General features: G+C 44.6%; 2 protein-coding genes across 5 annotated transcripts in view; one reads left to right on the forward strand and one right to left on the reverse strand.

Moving 5' to 3' along the window:
• C5H2orf88 (chromosome 5 C2orf88 homolog) overlaps positions 1–6,757 on the forward strand; it is a 29,823-nt gene extending 23,066 nt beyond the window's left edge. For 2 of the 3 annotated variants that reach the window (XM_021400401.1, XM_021400402.1), the window contains 2 exons: positions 83–159; positions 3,804–3,952. In XM_021400401.1, coding sequence (XP_021256076.1) covers positions 83–159; positions 3,804–3,917 — 191 coding nt within the window. In that variant the 3' untranslated portion in view covers positions 3,918–3,952. Of the gene's footprint in view, positions 1–82; positions 160–3,803 lie in introns of all 3 variants that reach the window. The other variant, XM_021400403.1, reaches the window with a different exon arrangement.
• Positions 8,219–16,709, reverse strand: part of HIBCH (3-hydroxyisobutyryl-CoA hydrolase) — a 37,383-nt gene continuing 28,892 nt past the window's right edge. Inside the window, exons 11-13 of one of the 2 annotated variants that reach the window (XM_021400398.1) lie at positions 13,954–14,073; positions 12,764–12,797; positions 8,219–9,036 (exon numbers count right to left, since the gene is read on the reverse strand). In XM_021400398.1, the coding sequence (XP_021256073.1) occupies positions 8,921–9,036; positions 12,764–12,797; positions 13,954–14,073 (270 nt within the window). In that variant the 3' untranslated portion in view covers positions 8,219–8,920. The remainder of the gene's footprint in view (positions 9,037–12,763; positions 12,798–13,953; positions 14,074–16,709) is intronic. The other variant, XM_021400399.1, reaches the window with a different exon arrangement.

Below are 16,709 nucleotides of genomic sequence, written 5' to 3' on the forward strand. Positions count from 1 at the left end.
ATGCCAGTAATGTTTTTCCCTTGTTTGTATGGTATGATAGGAAATCGCAGGCATCTTTCTAATGTTGTTTTCTTTCCTTCAGTGATTAGAAATGAGCTCGGTTTGGCAGGAAGCACGGAGGAAGGCTGGCAGACAGGCAGCGTGTCCCTTGCATGCAAGGTGAGTTCAGCTGCACGGCACTGCTCCTGCAGGATTTTCCCTCTTTGTGTTACCGCAGCGAGTGAGCATGTAGGAACTAGCAGAGGAAACAACACCTGAGCTCGTACTTGAAATCCCAGGGCTGTGTTTTCAGGACCCTTTTTAAAACAATACACGGCATTTATAGTATTGAAGTTAAACGAGGTATTTAAGAGCTTATTGACTATAGCTCCACTGAAATTAAGCACAACCAGCAACTTGTTGGTTTAGTTTGTCTGAAAAATGCATTTCACTTATTGTAAAACTGGTCCTTCAAAAGAGAATCTTTAAGATTTGCAGCAGTGCTGCTTTAACTCCTGGTTAACAGCACAGCAGAACAGATTTGCAGCACACTAACTTCTGCCTTGAACTAAGCGCAAGAGCTTCTCAGGTGAGCAGCTACACCCACGGAGGTTTTGGCCTGAGCCTCAAACCATCCCTGCAGTGCTTTCTGAAACACAGCTGGCCACAGGAGACAGCTTGCGTGCTGAAACAGACTGATCAGCCAGCTTTGCCTTGTGCGGGTACTGAGTGAAACATCGTGCTGGCAGTAACGTGAGCTCACCTCCACCAAAGATGCGTGCTTTGTGAGGACAGCCAGACACATTAAAATCCCTATCAGAATAATGCTGGAAATGAGATAGGCAGAGGATTTAAACAGTGCTTTATTCTATATGTGCAAGCAGTGGCCGTCAGAAAAACAGGAGATCAGTCAGAAGATGGAGGACAACTTTGTTTACGAGCATTTATGTGCCAACAATTATTAACTAGAATAGAGCAGGCAAACAATAAAACCTACTGCGCTGACTTAGAAAGTACTGCACTCCATGAATAATGAAACAAGCAACAGTCTATGGTTGAAACCAGGGTCAATAACTTTGCTTTTAAGCCTAACTAGTAATCAATAGGAAACAATTCCATTGTCTTGCATGTCTTGCTGTCTGGCTGTTTTCTAGCCTGCCCCTTCCTCCGTATCAGGCAGTCACACCCATGTCTGAGTTAGCCCAGATGAAACGGTGGAGGTAAGAAGGTGAGAAATCCTCGAGAGGACGATGCTGGCCTACAGAATCCCTCCATATCTGCTTTAGGAGATGTTGGTCCTCCTACTCACATTCCCTCCATCTTTCCGCTGGGCCCTAACTCATTTGCCGGTGTCCCTTAAAAAGAGGAAAGGGGAATCTCCAGCTCTAGGACCGAAACATCTTAACACAATGATAAAGTACAAAAACTGGTTGATATTTAACAGACCTTCTCTAAAGAGCACCAAAAAAAGGATTACATAGAAAAGGACTGGGATCTAACCATAGATAAAAAGCCAAATCCAGATAGTCATTAGATAAAATGTGAGAGATGAAAGTGACAAAAATATGCTAATGTATCACCTATGGCGTAGAGCATTTGGACAGCATTCAAACTGTGGTTAGGGGAAGGTGAGGTTTAAATCTCTAGTATTTATAGTTCTGGCTAAGTCTAGGGAGGTCATGATATCTAATCTGAAACTTCTGATTGTCCCCAGCAGAGTATAATGGGAAGGGATTAGGCAGTATACCTGAGCCCCATGGGTGAAGCCTGTGTATTCCTCGGTCTGAATAAAGATTGCAGCTCTCAGGGATCAGCAGCGCTGTTTAGTGATTCTTTACCATATGAGATGCTTTGAGCTATGTATTGTTCAAGAAGGGCAAGTGGAAATTATTTTATTAATGTTTTATTAATGATAAATATTGAAATTAGAAATGTCTGAGATAAAACTATTTAGAAGTTTTGAATTATTCAGAGTCTGAATGGCTTTCAGACATTTCCTTGGCCTCTGGTCTGTAAGCGTGTTCTGTCAGCGTTATAGGTTTCATCAGTGCACGTGGCTGAAAGACATGGGTATGAACCTCATGGATTTCCATCAGCCTCCACAGGGATATATATTCAGTTTCTTGTGCAGTTAAGAGCGTCCTTTCTTTTACTCAACTAATAATAACAAGTTCTTACAATAAAAATCTCAACAACAGTTTAGCTATCTTCTGTGTCGGGTAAAACTACCAATGCTTGTGGCAGGGTCTCTGTCACAGTCCTGGTAGCTATATTGCTTAGTCTCAAAACACGCTGGTACATGCTGCGTCATGTCATTATGGAGAAAATAAACACTGCTTTGATTTAAGCGATTAACAGATGTTTCTTTAAAATGCGGAGATGTTCTGATCCCAACCAAAAGGTATGAAAATGTAATGTGGCTTCAGAAGCTCTGCAGGTCTGACTTTCCTCCAGGAGCACTAACCACCATGTGCAGTGCTTGGGGCTGCCAGTTTCACAGCTGTTTCCAGAAGCTGCCTTCTAGAGGTAGGGGCCTTCTCATGAATGTCCTCTCCTGCAGGAGGACAGGAGCTTGTCACCGTGAGCCTGACACAGGCCAGCTGCTGGGCTGGGGCAGTCCTGTCCTACCCGTGAGCCTTGAACACCCCCAGGCACAAGGCATCCCAGAGAAGCTGCGGATGCCCCATCTCTGGAGGCTTTCAAGGCCAGGTTGGATGGGGGCCTGGGTGGGCAGCCCGATCTGATGGTTGGCAACCCTGCCCATGGCAGAGGGTTGGAACTAGATGATCTTTGAGGCCCCTTCCAACCTAAGCCATTCTGTGGTCACCTGCCTGCAAATGGGATTTCCTCTCAGTATTTGCCTGGCATCGGGTTACTGGATTGGAGCCCCTGTTTCCCTCAGTATATAAAGGAAATAAACAAAGCTTAATATCTTTGCCATAATTATGTTTTCAAAGGCTATTTACAAAAAAATGTTTAACTTTGGCTGACCTCAGTACAACGTCATTGGGTGAAACGGTAGGGAACAGTTGGTTTCTGTGCGGCACAGTCTTTATTTTGGCTGGCAGTCTACTAACTCTGGGGAGTGGTAAGCTCATGCCAAGCAACGTCAGGCATATCGTACAGTTCTGCTGTGCCCGTGTAGAGGAAGGAGCCCGAGAAACAGCTCTGTAGGTTAGTAGCGAAACCACACGTAGTAGAATGTGGGGCTAACCAGTTCAGATTCTCAGTCAGTTTGATGAAAGGACCCTCTCAGGTGTGGGGAAAAAGGCAGAGTTTTCTGCTGGCACTTTCTTGTGAACCAGACCTGGAGGTCATGTCAGCGTGTGCTTCTTACAGCACTTGTTCTGGCAAGGTGAGCAGATCTCCTGGCGTTTATGTAACCTGAGTCCTGTCAGGTGGTGGTTACCCGGTGCTTTTGTCTGTGTGGAGCTCTTCTTTGTTTTACTTTACTAGCAGCAGCAGTCACTGGAGTTAAATGGCATCCATGTACAGATTGAGGAAAACAGCGCAGTCTCATCTATTAGGAAGAAACAGTTGTTTTTCCCAAGACCTGTACGGTTATACTGCATACAGACCACTATAGATGGCTTATAGCTCGTGTCACACACTGGGAATTGCATTCCAGGGAAGCTTGAATTTGAGTTGGACTCTGCCTGATAGCTGTAGTAGATGGATGTTACTGATAAAACGCATTTTACACGCACCGTGCACAGATTTATTGAAGTTGGTTTTACAGCTTCTGCAGCGAATTTAGCTCCCCTTTGAGCTCACTGAGAATGGTGAACTATTTACTGCATTTCTGTGAAACGCTGTTTTGACAGATTCCTCCAGAAGTAAAGAAGCACTGGTGGAGACAGTGCAACCCCTGGCAAGAAGCAGCAACGCTGTGCGACAAAGGAGGAAGCCACTTCCAGGTTATGAAAACATGCTGTTGAACTGAATTTTGCAGCTGCGTTTTCAAATGTACCATGGGATGCATCAAATCCAAAGATGCCTTTGCAGGGTCAAACGCTATCCGGGTGGAAGGGAGCAGGGAAGGTGATGAAGGGCGCACCGGGGAGAAATCATCACTGATAGCAGGGATGGTGGATGAGAAGGGTCCGTCGAGCGCCATAGTGCTGGACTACGCACACCGCCTCTCCCACGAGATTCTCGATCAGGCAGTGAAGCAATGGGCAGTGACAGAGAGCAAATACAGTGACATCCCTTTCATTGAGAGCGATGTGCCCTGAGCCTGGCCGGCACGGACTGGCTTCAGTGAGCATCTGTCTGTGAGCAGCTCGTGTTTGGTGCCGGTGCAAGTTGAGTGAAGTCAGCTGTGACCGAGCAGAGTGCTCCTCTGAATGTGTTTGCAAGGAGAGGCTGGAAAAAATTGCCTTTTAATCTTTCTTGCTAGGAAACCCTGTGGATTACAGTAGAACCTATTAATCAAGTGTTGTTTGTTATCAGCCGTATGATGAGTGTTGTCTGTCTTTGTATGTGTTGAGTGATCAGAAATTAGTGTTAAAAAAGAAAATGGGAAGAACGCAGCTGCCTCGCAACTGTAGGAGCACTGCCACAGAGGCCCCAGAGATGCTTAAGAACAAAGCATGGATTATATTTATGTACTGCATAAAAAATATATGGCCTGTTTGTAGGTGACGAGGAGAACGGTGTGCTTGGCAAACTTGTCTGTGTTCTGCTGAAGTGAAACCAGGACCTCTATGTAACCAAGGCAGCTGCTGTTGTAACCTTCACTTTGATTCTCTGACCCGAGCAGGCCTACAAACCAGAAAATAACGAAGGTGGTGAGAAGCGTTTTATAAAACCAAATAGTATTCAGGGAACCATATGGATTATGATCCTACGCAACTTCCATTCTTAATAGAACCAGTGAGAAACACTATGATATTGATAAATAGTGCATTGTAATTAAGTTAACAGATGCTCTGGCTTCTGTAAATGCATGAAGGCTATTCTCTAAAATCTTGCCGTAAGACTTTAATTACATTTGATCGCTGCATTCAGGCCAAAGCTGTTTGCTTTGCTCTTTTTTTTTTTTTTTTTGGTTAGGGGGCTGCCTTGATTTCATGGGACTATGGCTGCATTATGCTCATTATGCTGACCTTTCAATCCAGCATCACACCCTCAGAACAGCTGGCCTTTGCTTTCCTTCAGGAGCACATCCCCACGGGTAGAGCCACATACACCAAAGCACAGCCGAGCTGTGGGAGCCTGAGGCCTGAGCAGAACACTGGGCCGGTGAGCGAGCCTGGGGCTCCAGGCTCTCGGGCTGCTGCATTCATCAGCGGTTCTGTTGAGCTCGTAGCCCCACGCTGCAGCCCGCCCCTCCGGGGCCTGGGGCCTGACCTACTGCACTGCTCTCCGGGGTTGGATTTGGAGGAGGCGGCAAACCGGTCTCCTTAGACCTACCGCTCTGCTGCCGTTTTAGGCAAAGTGAATGCCTCGTAGGAAGCTTGTGTTTTTTTAGCACCCATTGGCTCCTTTTCCTGTTAAGGCCAATGTATCGGCCATGTCATTTTTTTTCCTGCATCCAAGTGCTTTCCATTTTATGTTTTCATTTTACAGAAAAAAAAAAAAAAACACTTTCCATACTGGCAAAAACTGTTACTATTTTTACAAGGTACACAGCGTCCTCGTGACTGATAGAAGTATGATTCTGAAGCGGTGGTAAGCAGCAGCAGGAGGACCATTTCCAGCGTTATTTTTAGCTTACTCTCACACGTGAATTGAGAGGGAACACGGCTGTTTTGCAAACTTTCTGACACAAACTTAATCACTTGAAATTCATCTGGTGGGAAGTGGCTGCGTCTAGAGTGAATGGTCAGAAATACTTATTTGTAGCTCAGCACGTGACTGCCATTGACTTGCGCTGTCCAGGTGGGGCCCGGCCGCTGGGCTGTCCTCAGGCTGGGGCTGAAAAAGGGAAAAAATCGGCTTCTGTTGTAATGGCATCTCTGAAGTCACAGGTGAAGCGGCTGAAGGTATCCTGCTTGTTTGAATTCTGCTGCTGGCGGTGCTGCCCCTTTAAGCACTAATGCGTGGAAATATTACTTACATTTGCCGTATCTGAAAAACTCCATGCCAAATGCAAGGGTGAACAGAAATGCAAAACCAGAAAAGGAGCAGAAATAAAAGGGAAAGCAGCCTGAAGTACAAGTCATAGCATCCGCACGGTAAATGCTGCAGGGCTCCCCAGAGGAGCAGGCTCCCACAGCGGCTCCAGGAAGCGCTGCGCGGGGCGGCGGGGCCACGTGCCCGGCCGTAGGTGGCAGTGACTGGCAGGACCGTGCGTCCTCCCGGAGCTCTGCTGTGCTGACAGGCCTAATGCTAAACGGGTAACAATAACGGCTTCCTTACCTGAATGAAAGTCCATCTGCCCGCTTACCTTCATGTGAAACTATTCCACAGTCTTAAAAAGCCACTTTTAGTGCAAAGTTGCCACTGATTATTAGATATAGCTTAATAAAGGCACTCTGGCAGGGGACTGGCATACTCTGACATGCACACATCCTTCTGTTTGGGAGTTCAGTGTCTGCGCGCTTTGTATTTTCTCTGTGGAACACGCACAGGGTCTGAGTGGGTACTGTGTGACTGACGATATCCTAGGAATGGTTCGCAGCACATTAACTGCAGCACAACTTTGTAACATTGACCTTTCTGTAGTACAACACATCCGTATTCCCAAATAAAACATATTACAATATATTTTTACAGTATTTTTTGTGGAAAATATTTTCTTGTGGACCAAATAAAAGTAACACGACCATCTGTGTATACGACTTTTATTTGATAAGAAGGCACAAGTTAGAGAGGGTGTTGTTACCATGAACTTGAGACGATTCCCTTTCGCATCAGAGTTGGAAGCACGCAATATGCACATCACTGCTTCCTGGTTCAGCAGCAGCTAAATGCCGCAGGTCCCTCTCAGGCACACAAGGCATGATCCCTACGCCCTGGGAACCGCTGTGTTTTTCAGTGAATGCAGCAGCTGACGATTGCTGCGTCTGAACAGAAATAATGGAATGGACCAATTCTTTTTCAAATAAATAAAAAACAGTGATTGTTTAAGAACTTAGAACATAATTTTAAAAGAAGAGGAAGGTCCGTATTTCTTACAGCACCAGAGAGATAGAAATTTGAGTTGTACTTTCAGAAGTTATCCTAAAGGTGTTAACAAAGCCTCTCAGCTACTTTTCCAAATAAACCCAGGGACTAACTTGAAACAAGTATGTATGGGGTAACATTACATGGCAGCTGAAACGTTACCAATTTTACTTTCAAGATTCTAGTGACAATGCAAAGTGCCATTTTTCTTGATTTTGCTCACCTCTAATTCTCTGAAAGTCAATCTAGAAGTTCACCTTGATGCTCAAATTTCCTGAACTTTGTTTCCAAGCAACAGCTTTAGGAAGGAAAGAGCCCTCAGCCAGCACCAACCAGTGCCGCTGGTAACAGAAGCTGCCCAATGCTGGGAGCTCTGTAACCGTTCCGTGGCTCTGACTGAGAACTGATGGTATTGAGCAACGGTGTTCTTCCTTTAATGTCAGTGGTTCCTCTTTCCAAATTGTGCATTTGTAACCTGTCTCTAACTGTGGAAACAAGTCAGAAGAGATACTGATATACGATTTGATTAAGTGTATAAAAGCATGCAGCCTTCGTGTTGAACAAAGATCTGTGGCTGTGCTTTGCATACACAATAGAAAAATTAATTTTGCCCCCCCACCCCCCCAAATATGTTAGTGGTACCAAGGGGCTCTGGTTATATCATATAACTTTAAATACCGTTAGCAACAGAACCCAGCGACATTTAGTGAGCACAGAGTGTTTTTTTGATGGATATTTTTATGTTGATCCCCACAGAAACATTTGCGAGGATTTGTTGTGTTAAAGACCTGCAGGGTCTATGCAGCAGCACATGTTCTGTTTGCCACTATTCTGTATCACCAGTGCATCCTGCTGTGTTCCTCCTACCTGTCCCACGTTTCCCACCCAGCAGTCAGGCACACCTCCAGCTCAGGATGCTGCTGGGCACAAAGGGAAGTGGCGCCAGCCGGCCTGGTGCAGCCACACTGCAGCCACCCCAAGCACCAGGGCCACGCTCATCTCCGCCACTGGAATCGCTGGACAGTCACTACCACCAGCGGCCAGTGTGCTCCTTGGCAGTCAGAGGAGGCTGGAGACAGTGACTTCTTCGCCACAGGGTGAGCAGGAAAAGCTCCAGCAATGTTTGAAATCATGAGAAGCTCATTATGCAATTCAATCAATGGCGTTTTTACAAAATAGGTTTTACAAGCAAAGAGAAATGTGCTCGAGGCTCTGGCACTATTATGACATTTGAAAGAATGTCTGCGTCGCGCAGCAAAGCTGTACACAGACCAAATGTTAAATCAATAGAACAATTCCTTGCTCTCAGACTAATAATAATATGTCAGTCTGACCTCTGATTTAAAAGACCGCTTAACACCATGAAGTTAGCATGCCTCATGTTTAACTCTGTAGCTCTGACTGTTTTAATGCTTTAAGTATTTCTTAATTTCATTGCACAGAGAAGAATCCGAGGCCCAATCCCACTTCAACAGCCCAGCAACAGAGCCATGAACACGTGGGCTCCTCACCTCCCGCTCCATAGGCCACCCCTGAGCCGTGCTGTCTCCCCACAAGGTTCCCCCTAACGGCTGAGGCCAAAAGCTGAACATTAATCATTGTCTAACAGCAGTCAGAATAACTATTCGCCTTGAAGCAATTCTTCCCCTTATTAACCAGAGATATAATCACGTTGTTGTTACAGCTGCATAACAAAAGAGAACGGTACCGAATGCGAAAAACAGAGTTACAAGTCAGGCTGGCTAAGAGCCTCGTCAAACTTCATCGTTCTGTTATTAGTTTTTATACCGTAAAATGAAGCAGATGTGCAAGATGTCAATAGATGTGATCTTTACAACTTGAGATCGTTGTTTCCCAGAGGCTTAAAACAACTGTCCACGAATTCATCGCTGACTTCTTCCAGAACAGCAGGCTTCCAGCGGGGGGACTGGTCCTTGTCAATCAGCACTGCGGAGTGGGTAGAAAAACACAACAGTGAGTACGTTCTCTAATTGAGATGACTTCTGGTTGCATCCAGATCTACAGATACACAGAGAGAAAAGCCAGTGCACTTCAGAGACGACTGCTGGAATGCACCTTTCTACTCTAAAAGTTGCCACCCGTGCAGAGGGGCAGCTGGGGGGCTGCCAGCCACAAGGAGTGCTGGACCACGTAGGAATCGCTCCAGTAGTGTTTCCAGTGCCAAACTGGACTCTTTGTAGAGAACAAGAGATACCTATGGCTAATTTAAACATATCGCATAAACTGATCATCGAAATAATCAATGAGGAAGTAGCACAGTGCAGTATCCTTGTGGGAAATCCAGGAGTATTTATTTGTGAATAATGACAGTGCTGCAGAGCTGTGTAGATCTAATAGTGAGGATTGGTACAATTGTAGTATATATATACTTTATGCTGTATGCTGGGAAATGCATCGCTGAAAATGAAAATCATCACTGAATGACCCGCATGGGAAAGTGCAGTAAGGTGACACAGTTCTCAAAGTGCATTCCCTGTCTCACAGCTGTGGAAGGCGTGGCAGCAAGGCTGCAGTCTGGAAAAGAAACATTTCTCCCTCTACTGAGTGACGTTCAGAGAATGCCCAGAAAACAAGTCCCATTCAAAGGACAACTTGCAGTAATTGCTGTTGCTGAGGCTGAGGACATACCAACATCACAACTTTTCCTCTTGTCGCTACCAAAGAAAGGAGGAGCTGTGAATCAGAGCACGGAACCCACTCCTCCTCAAGTACAGCACTGAGGGCTCCTTGGATGCAAACAAGCACTAACTTTGAGTAGAAACTCATTACAAAGATCTAGTAGAATTTATGTAGGTAATTCTTAAAAAGCAGCGTGCTTTTATTTTATAACTAAGTAATTTACTTAACGTACCTCCTATGAAATGTTTAATCTTTCTTAAATTCAAGTACTTATTGACAGTGTTGTGAACGCTGTCCTCCACTGCAATAACTTCTCTGTATTTCGTTCTCCAGCTTGAGATCTCTGCACAAGGATGGAACAGGGATTCTGGGGACTTCTGAGGTAGGTGGAGGGAAGCTCATTAAGATAAAAGTAACGGAACATAAACGTTGTGTTATGGTTATGGATTTGTTCCTGTGGTCTTTAAGGAAAAAAAAGAGGTAGGCATGAGTTTGTTGGACTTTGTGTTCTATTGCTTATGTTCACTCAGCACAGTCAGAACACTGATATTTCTAGGCACCTGAGCTTCTATGAGCTGCAGTGAAATCTGTCCGCCTGCTCCCACCTACGGGGGTGAGGCTGGCAGCTGCCAGCACTGCAGAGCAGACGCAGCACCCCGCTGCCGCGTGCACAAATGCCATCTCTGCAGGATCAGCAGCGTGTAAAGGCCTTCACAATTCCACTTAAAGAGCACAAATAGGAGGGTAACTTCAGAGATTTTTGTCCCCTCAGATTGCTGAGGCTGTAGTCTACCTGGATGTGTTCAGGTACTGACTCCGAAAGTGCCTGCCCTTCTGATGCAGAAAGAACTCCAGGTCCTTGGCAGTCACCCAGCGCTGTGCATTCCTTAGTGTTTATGTACTATTCTGTAAATTGAGGGGAAATACGGATACCCAGAGTGTTCAAAAACCACATTTACTGCTACATGGGAAGATCTCATGCCCTATGGATGAGGCATGATCCATATATTAAATACTTTAAGGGATTGAGTTTTCTTTAGTAGCACCAAAAACAAGAAACATAAATGGAGAGATGGGTTGCAGCAGGTTCTCAGCCTGTCTGGAAGGAAACTGGGCTAAAAGAGAAATACAACTCTGGCCTCAGATCAGAGTAGATTTAAAAACCCTTGTACCAGCTTTTAATATGTATACTAGGGAAGTATTTTGTTTAAACATATTGTTTGAAGTAGGTAAAAGCTGTTATTAAAACATGACCTATGGCCACGGCTGCTGAAAGACCATCTTCAAAAACTAAAATCTGATAACTGTATTTTAGGTTCACTTTGTGGGTAGATCCTTCTGTAGTAGACGGGGTCAACAGCTGGCTCTGAAGTGCTTGGAATTCAAAAAACATACACATAAATTCATTTTCACTCAATCTGGTTGATCCTGTGACGTGCTGAGCAGTCACTTCCTAAGAAAGATGGGGTCCTTGGCATCCTGTTGGACAACGATTTTTATGAGATCAGACCCAACTGCAAAAATGACAGTGAGATTCTCCTTGAGTCTTAAACAAGAGAAAGATCTTACTAAACAAGCAACAAATTGAAGACAAATCTGAGAACAACCTATCTACAACAAGCACAGAAATGCTTCAAGTGCTTATTCTCAGCCATCCGCTCAGTGCAGCTGGATCTGTTCTCCTTCCCCATTTCTGACCCGGTTAAGCCTTTGCCACGTCATCCCACGTCAGAAGGGAAGGTGCCCAACTGCTGCTCCTGCAGCTGCTTTCTTTACCGCACTGCGTGAGATTTACTGTCTGCATGGTGAGAAGCAATCTGCTTTTGCCCTCTGCCTGTCCCCAGATGGTTTAATGGCACTGTGCATTACAAATCAGGAGATGGCTTGGTGTTCACCCGACTCCTAATCTTTGAGGCTTGTATCTTCCCAAATAACTTCATTTCAGCAGCTGTGGAAGCTTGTATGGTGATTTAGAAGATATCCCAGACATATTCTCTCCTGAAGATATCATTATCCCCATTACCATCACAATAAAAAGTACAAACTTCTCAGTGTGTGGTGAAATCCTAAAAGGAGTCTCTGTTAATGAGTGCTAAAGACTAATTAACAAAAGAAGCTTTTTCTATGTCATACAAAACTTTGAATCTCTCATCCCTAGGCTGTCTTTAATACAGCATTACAAACAAGAAATACTCAAACTAACCTCCACTACGCAAGTAGATTGTAAAGACAAATATGTAGAGTGAGGAGGAGGTGACAGTACATACTTGAGTGTACAACTGTGTGAAAACTAAAAGCCAGGTTCCCACCTCTTATTCCCAAAGTGTTATACAAACGTCTTGTACTGTGAGCTCCTTGGAGAAGAAAATGCTTTTGTTTTGTTTCATCTTGTGCTGAATAGTACATAAATAATTCCTGCAGTTTCTAACAGATGTGACACTGGGTTTGACAAACTGCGCATTGAATCAGCAGCAGAATCAAGGGCATCTGTCCCCTGAATGAACTTGCTGAACTGCTGCTCTGCTCTTACCGCTACCTGTCTTGACCAATGATGTAAAATGCTGAATTATTTAACGGTAAGCTTACAGATGTAGTTTTATTACAGTGCATCTGTTGCAACTGTATTCTATGCAAATACTTGTTCTTGACTTTCCGTCTTGGTTTCTTAAACCACGCTAGAGCTGGCTGAGCCAGCTGTGTGGCAGCACTACCACCTGGCACAGAAGCGACCAGCTTAGCAATCACTACTCTCAGCATTAAATACGCTTAGAACCGTCCCAGTGCCCTCCTGAAACCTTCTCACAGCGCTGTGTCAGTCGGTGGATACGAACCTTAAGGACAGTGAGATCACAAAGGAAACACTGTAGCTGTTAGTTTGTACTAAATGAAACCTTTTGACCAAGAAAAGCCAAAAGCAAAGGAAGCTGGCAAGTGTTCTCTGGGCTGTTGCTGCATACACTTTTACCTCTAGAGGTTAACACAACAGTGAGGTGTTACATTATTTATTTCGGGTAACCTTTGTGTGTGCGCTTACCTGCTCGAACCCCTTCATAGAAGTCATGGCCTCTCTGAAAGACAAAGAAACAAGCTGTAACAAGATGAACTCTGTTGGTCCCATCTTTCCCTTTCCCATTTCTGTCTGGCACGCAAGTTCTCAGGACTCAGTTAATTTCCACCTGTACTATTATTTTCTAGTCATACTTCCACTTTCTGTATTGAAGAATTACACATTCTCTTGCTTAAACACAGCCAGAACTCCTAACATCCATCTCTTGTTGATCAAGCAGCGTTCATGCAGTACAAGCCCTCTCTGCATTGCAGCTCCTGAGTGTTCCTAGAGTTCTGTATGGGGAGGGGTAAGGTGTGCAGGACCAAGAATTCTTCAGAGGGACGCTCACCTTCAGGAGTGCTGTATGTATTCTGCACACTTAGAACACTTTGCAGTTAAAAGGAATCCTGGAAATATCCAGTCCTTTTTGATGAGGAGCAGAAGTAACATTTAAATCCCTAAAGATGCTATACTGGTAATGGAGCAACAATACCGTTACCAGGAGGCACCTGGTAAAGACACCAGCAGGCACTCAGATGTATCAGAACTGGATACACCACATTCTCACACGCATTTTTATTTAAAGTGTTTACTTAAAATATGATTCACTTAATCACATGCATAAAAAATTTATTTTAAAATAATGTGACATCCAGCTGGGAAGTGCAGGTGATATGCTCAGGTAATCCAGATAGCAGCTCTGTTCTGCTGCAAGAACTCCTTGGTCAGCTGTTACCAAAGTGCGCAGCCCCTGCCACAAGTAGCACTTCAGTCTCTTTTCTTTAACATATCACAACTATCCCAAAAGGCAGTGATACGCAACTGGTCCCATTTTACTGATGGGAACTGAGAGTTAAACTATTTAATGGGAAACCTACACAAGAAGTCCAGATTCCTAAAATGCACGGTCCAAATACAAAACGCTTTCTATAACGTAACATCATCGTTTTCTTGACAGCAGCCCTCTGCCATTCCCATCTGATTGTCATTGATGTCGTCTCCTTTGAGTTGCACAAAAAGATGTGGAACTGGACAAAAGAAAGTGTCAGCCTGACAAATGCACAAAGGAGATACTGGAAATAAATGTGAGCCCTTGGTGTAACCTCTGTAAAACTTGTCTCTGACAGAACTGCTCCGACCCTGGCTGCAGAGGCAGCTCTCTGCTTCCTGCTTACCATGCACGCCTGGCTCAGTCTGTACTCCATCGTGAACACTTCTTGTAAGCTCATGGAAGCGCCTTCTCTGAGTTGTCTGAGAGCCAGCTTTAGGGATGTAGGTGACATCTTATTAATAGTCTGGGGAAGACATGAACAATTATTTCTATACTCTTCAACTTAGATGCATTTGAAAATCCTTCTTTTGCATTTCACACTTAGTAAGATGGCACTCTTCCCCGAGCTCCTCTAGGGGCTGCCCAGTCCTCCTGCTCCCTGCCACCATCCTGTCATCCACAATGAACTGACCCGCACAAACTTTACACCAAGGTCTCTGGGAAGCAGGCCATCACCTCTGGGAGGCCTGCAGCTCTTCAGGTCCCATCGCTTCTGATCCAACTACTGCCAGCTACAGAACCTAGTGCAGTTTGAAAGTCATTTCCTAACATATTTTTTTGAGAAGTGGAGGCGACTGTTACAAGCAATTATCTTCCCTTTTAGAGAATATGTTTATACACATACAGTCTGAATTGCTCTTAGATGTTACTGATGCTGTAGCTGATATTACTAAGGTGTAACATCTAAGTTTTGTTTGACAGAGTAGCAAGGTAATACCATCAAGTTTAGCCACAAACTGTAAGTATTTGTTTTATGACCATCTGCAATATAACAAGAAGAAAATCTTGGGAAGAGGGGAAATGATGTAAAAGATACCAAACCCGGATGCATATCTGTACAGGCTTCTTGCATGGGATCAGCAGACACTGCAGTAATTCAGCCCCACCCTGCTTTGCTGATGGGAAACCTGGAGGTCTTCCTTCTTCTGACTGAGCTATGGGCCATAAATATTACGCAACAGACAGGATCTGTCTAAGGCATACAAACAAACGCTGTAAATCTGGCTCTCATGACTATCCTTCAATTAACAGCATGCCAGTAAACAGCAGAGGAGGTGGGGAGAAGGACAAAAACCTGGTTACTAAAACAGTACTTAGCTTCAAAGCCTTCAGGTCTGTGGAGGAAAGAAGCTAAATTTTATGGCTGCTGATCTTTGGTTCGTTACTCTAAACGTGACTCCTTCCCTCACAAACCCAACTAAAACCTCTTTATTATTCACAGTACAATAGACATTTCCAGTTAATTAGGACATTTTTACCACTCTACTGAGAAGTGGCAGATGGTAAGATTTGCCTCTTTACATTGTTTTTGTTGCAGACATTAGACTCCTTACCCACAGACTAGAATGGCAGCTTTCCAGTCACCAACATCAACATTTTTTCTGGCTCTCAATTACTCTTCATCCCTCTCCAGACACCAGCTGATACAGCAGTGACCCATTTAGCCCAGTTAAGCTGGAAAACATGTGACTGCTGCAGGACACTGTGGAATTGAGACTTAAAAGCACTGGTTCTGTCATTCTGCTTGATGCCTGTTGACCATTTTTGAGAGAGAAAATAGTTACGAAAGAACCAGTCCTGGTAAAGCTAACAAGTAGCATCCTTTCAGCAGATAAAGAACCCAGCTATGCCTGTTTAATTACATCATGATACAGGTCTCAGATGTGTAGCAATTCCTAACGGGACTCCTTTCTTCCCTTAATGCACGCTTGCTGGCTTTACCCTTGAACTGGGCCTTTTCTCCTTTGCTTGGTTTCAAGCTCTGTCTTCTAGATCAGAATGTGTTTGCTCAGACCAAGCCAAGTGGTGTGCACATGGCAACACAATGCTTCCCTAGGTGAAATGAGGGGGAAAAAACTGAAAATGGGAAGATTAACTTGTCATGTGCACACAGCACTGCCTATCTCGGCATATCAATGAGGCTGGAGGTGGAGGAGACATTGCTACAAATCAAGCTGAAGGAAGAGGAATAAGGGAAGAAAATGGGTAGGTGGTAATGCAGAAAAATGAGTCAGAGTGTGTCTATAAATAAATCCTCTGAACAAGAGGAGGAGGGGACTGGTGCTTGGGAACAGACCTGAATAGGAGACGGGATAGGCTGGCGTGGGAGAAGGAGTACTAAAATGCAAAGGAGATGTCATACAAGTATTTGACATCTATCCTCGTATCTCTGAGACCATCTTGATCTCAGCGTTAACAAACCTGAAAGCTACAAAGCTCAATTTGCAATATATCTGAGTTCCAATAAGATTCTACCAAAGATGACCGAATTAAGTGTCTCTGACTCAGTGGCATCCCTTACGAGTAAAAGGGCTGGAACGTCTTTGTCGCCAAAGCCATTACAGTTTCTGACCTGAACCTGAGCTGTTGAGGGTCCTAGTGGGAGGCCTGCTGTAAGTTAAAACAAACAGAAATCCCAGAGGCCCTGTGTATCGACTGCCTTGCAATAGAGGAAGACATTCATCACACACTTTCTGAAATACCAAAGCATTTGTTGGTTTTCACTGAACAATGACTCTGGATAAGGTCTGACAAAAGGAGTACCTAGCCAAAGCATCACTGGAAAGCTGCTCAGGGACTGATATATCACCTACTGGTCTGTAACAGTTTAAGTGCTTCTTTTCTTGAATTCAGTGCTACCAGAATCCAACCAGCTTCATCCCCACCATCTATCTCACCCACCTGCTGCACAGTCATTTAAAGTTTCAGGAATTGGTGTCTGCATCCCTGCAAGCCAGCTGCTCTCAGCACGGTGTCTGTTCCTTCTTACAGTCTCTGCAGAGTTCTGCATGCTGCACTGGAAGTCCTTCACTAACAATGAAGGTGATCAAATCACAGTGTTCAGAAGCTGCACTGACCTGCCCCCCAAAAAAGTATCAT

This window comes from Numida meleagris, chromosome 5 (assembly GCF_002078875.1).
Source record: "Numida meleagris isolate 19003 breed g44 Domestic line chromosome 5, NumMel1.0, whole genome shotgun sequence".
Taxonomy (NCBI): domain Eukaryota; kingdom Metazoa; phylum Chordata; class Aves; order Galliformes; family Numididae; genus Numida; species Numida meleagris.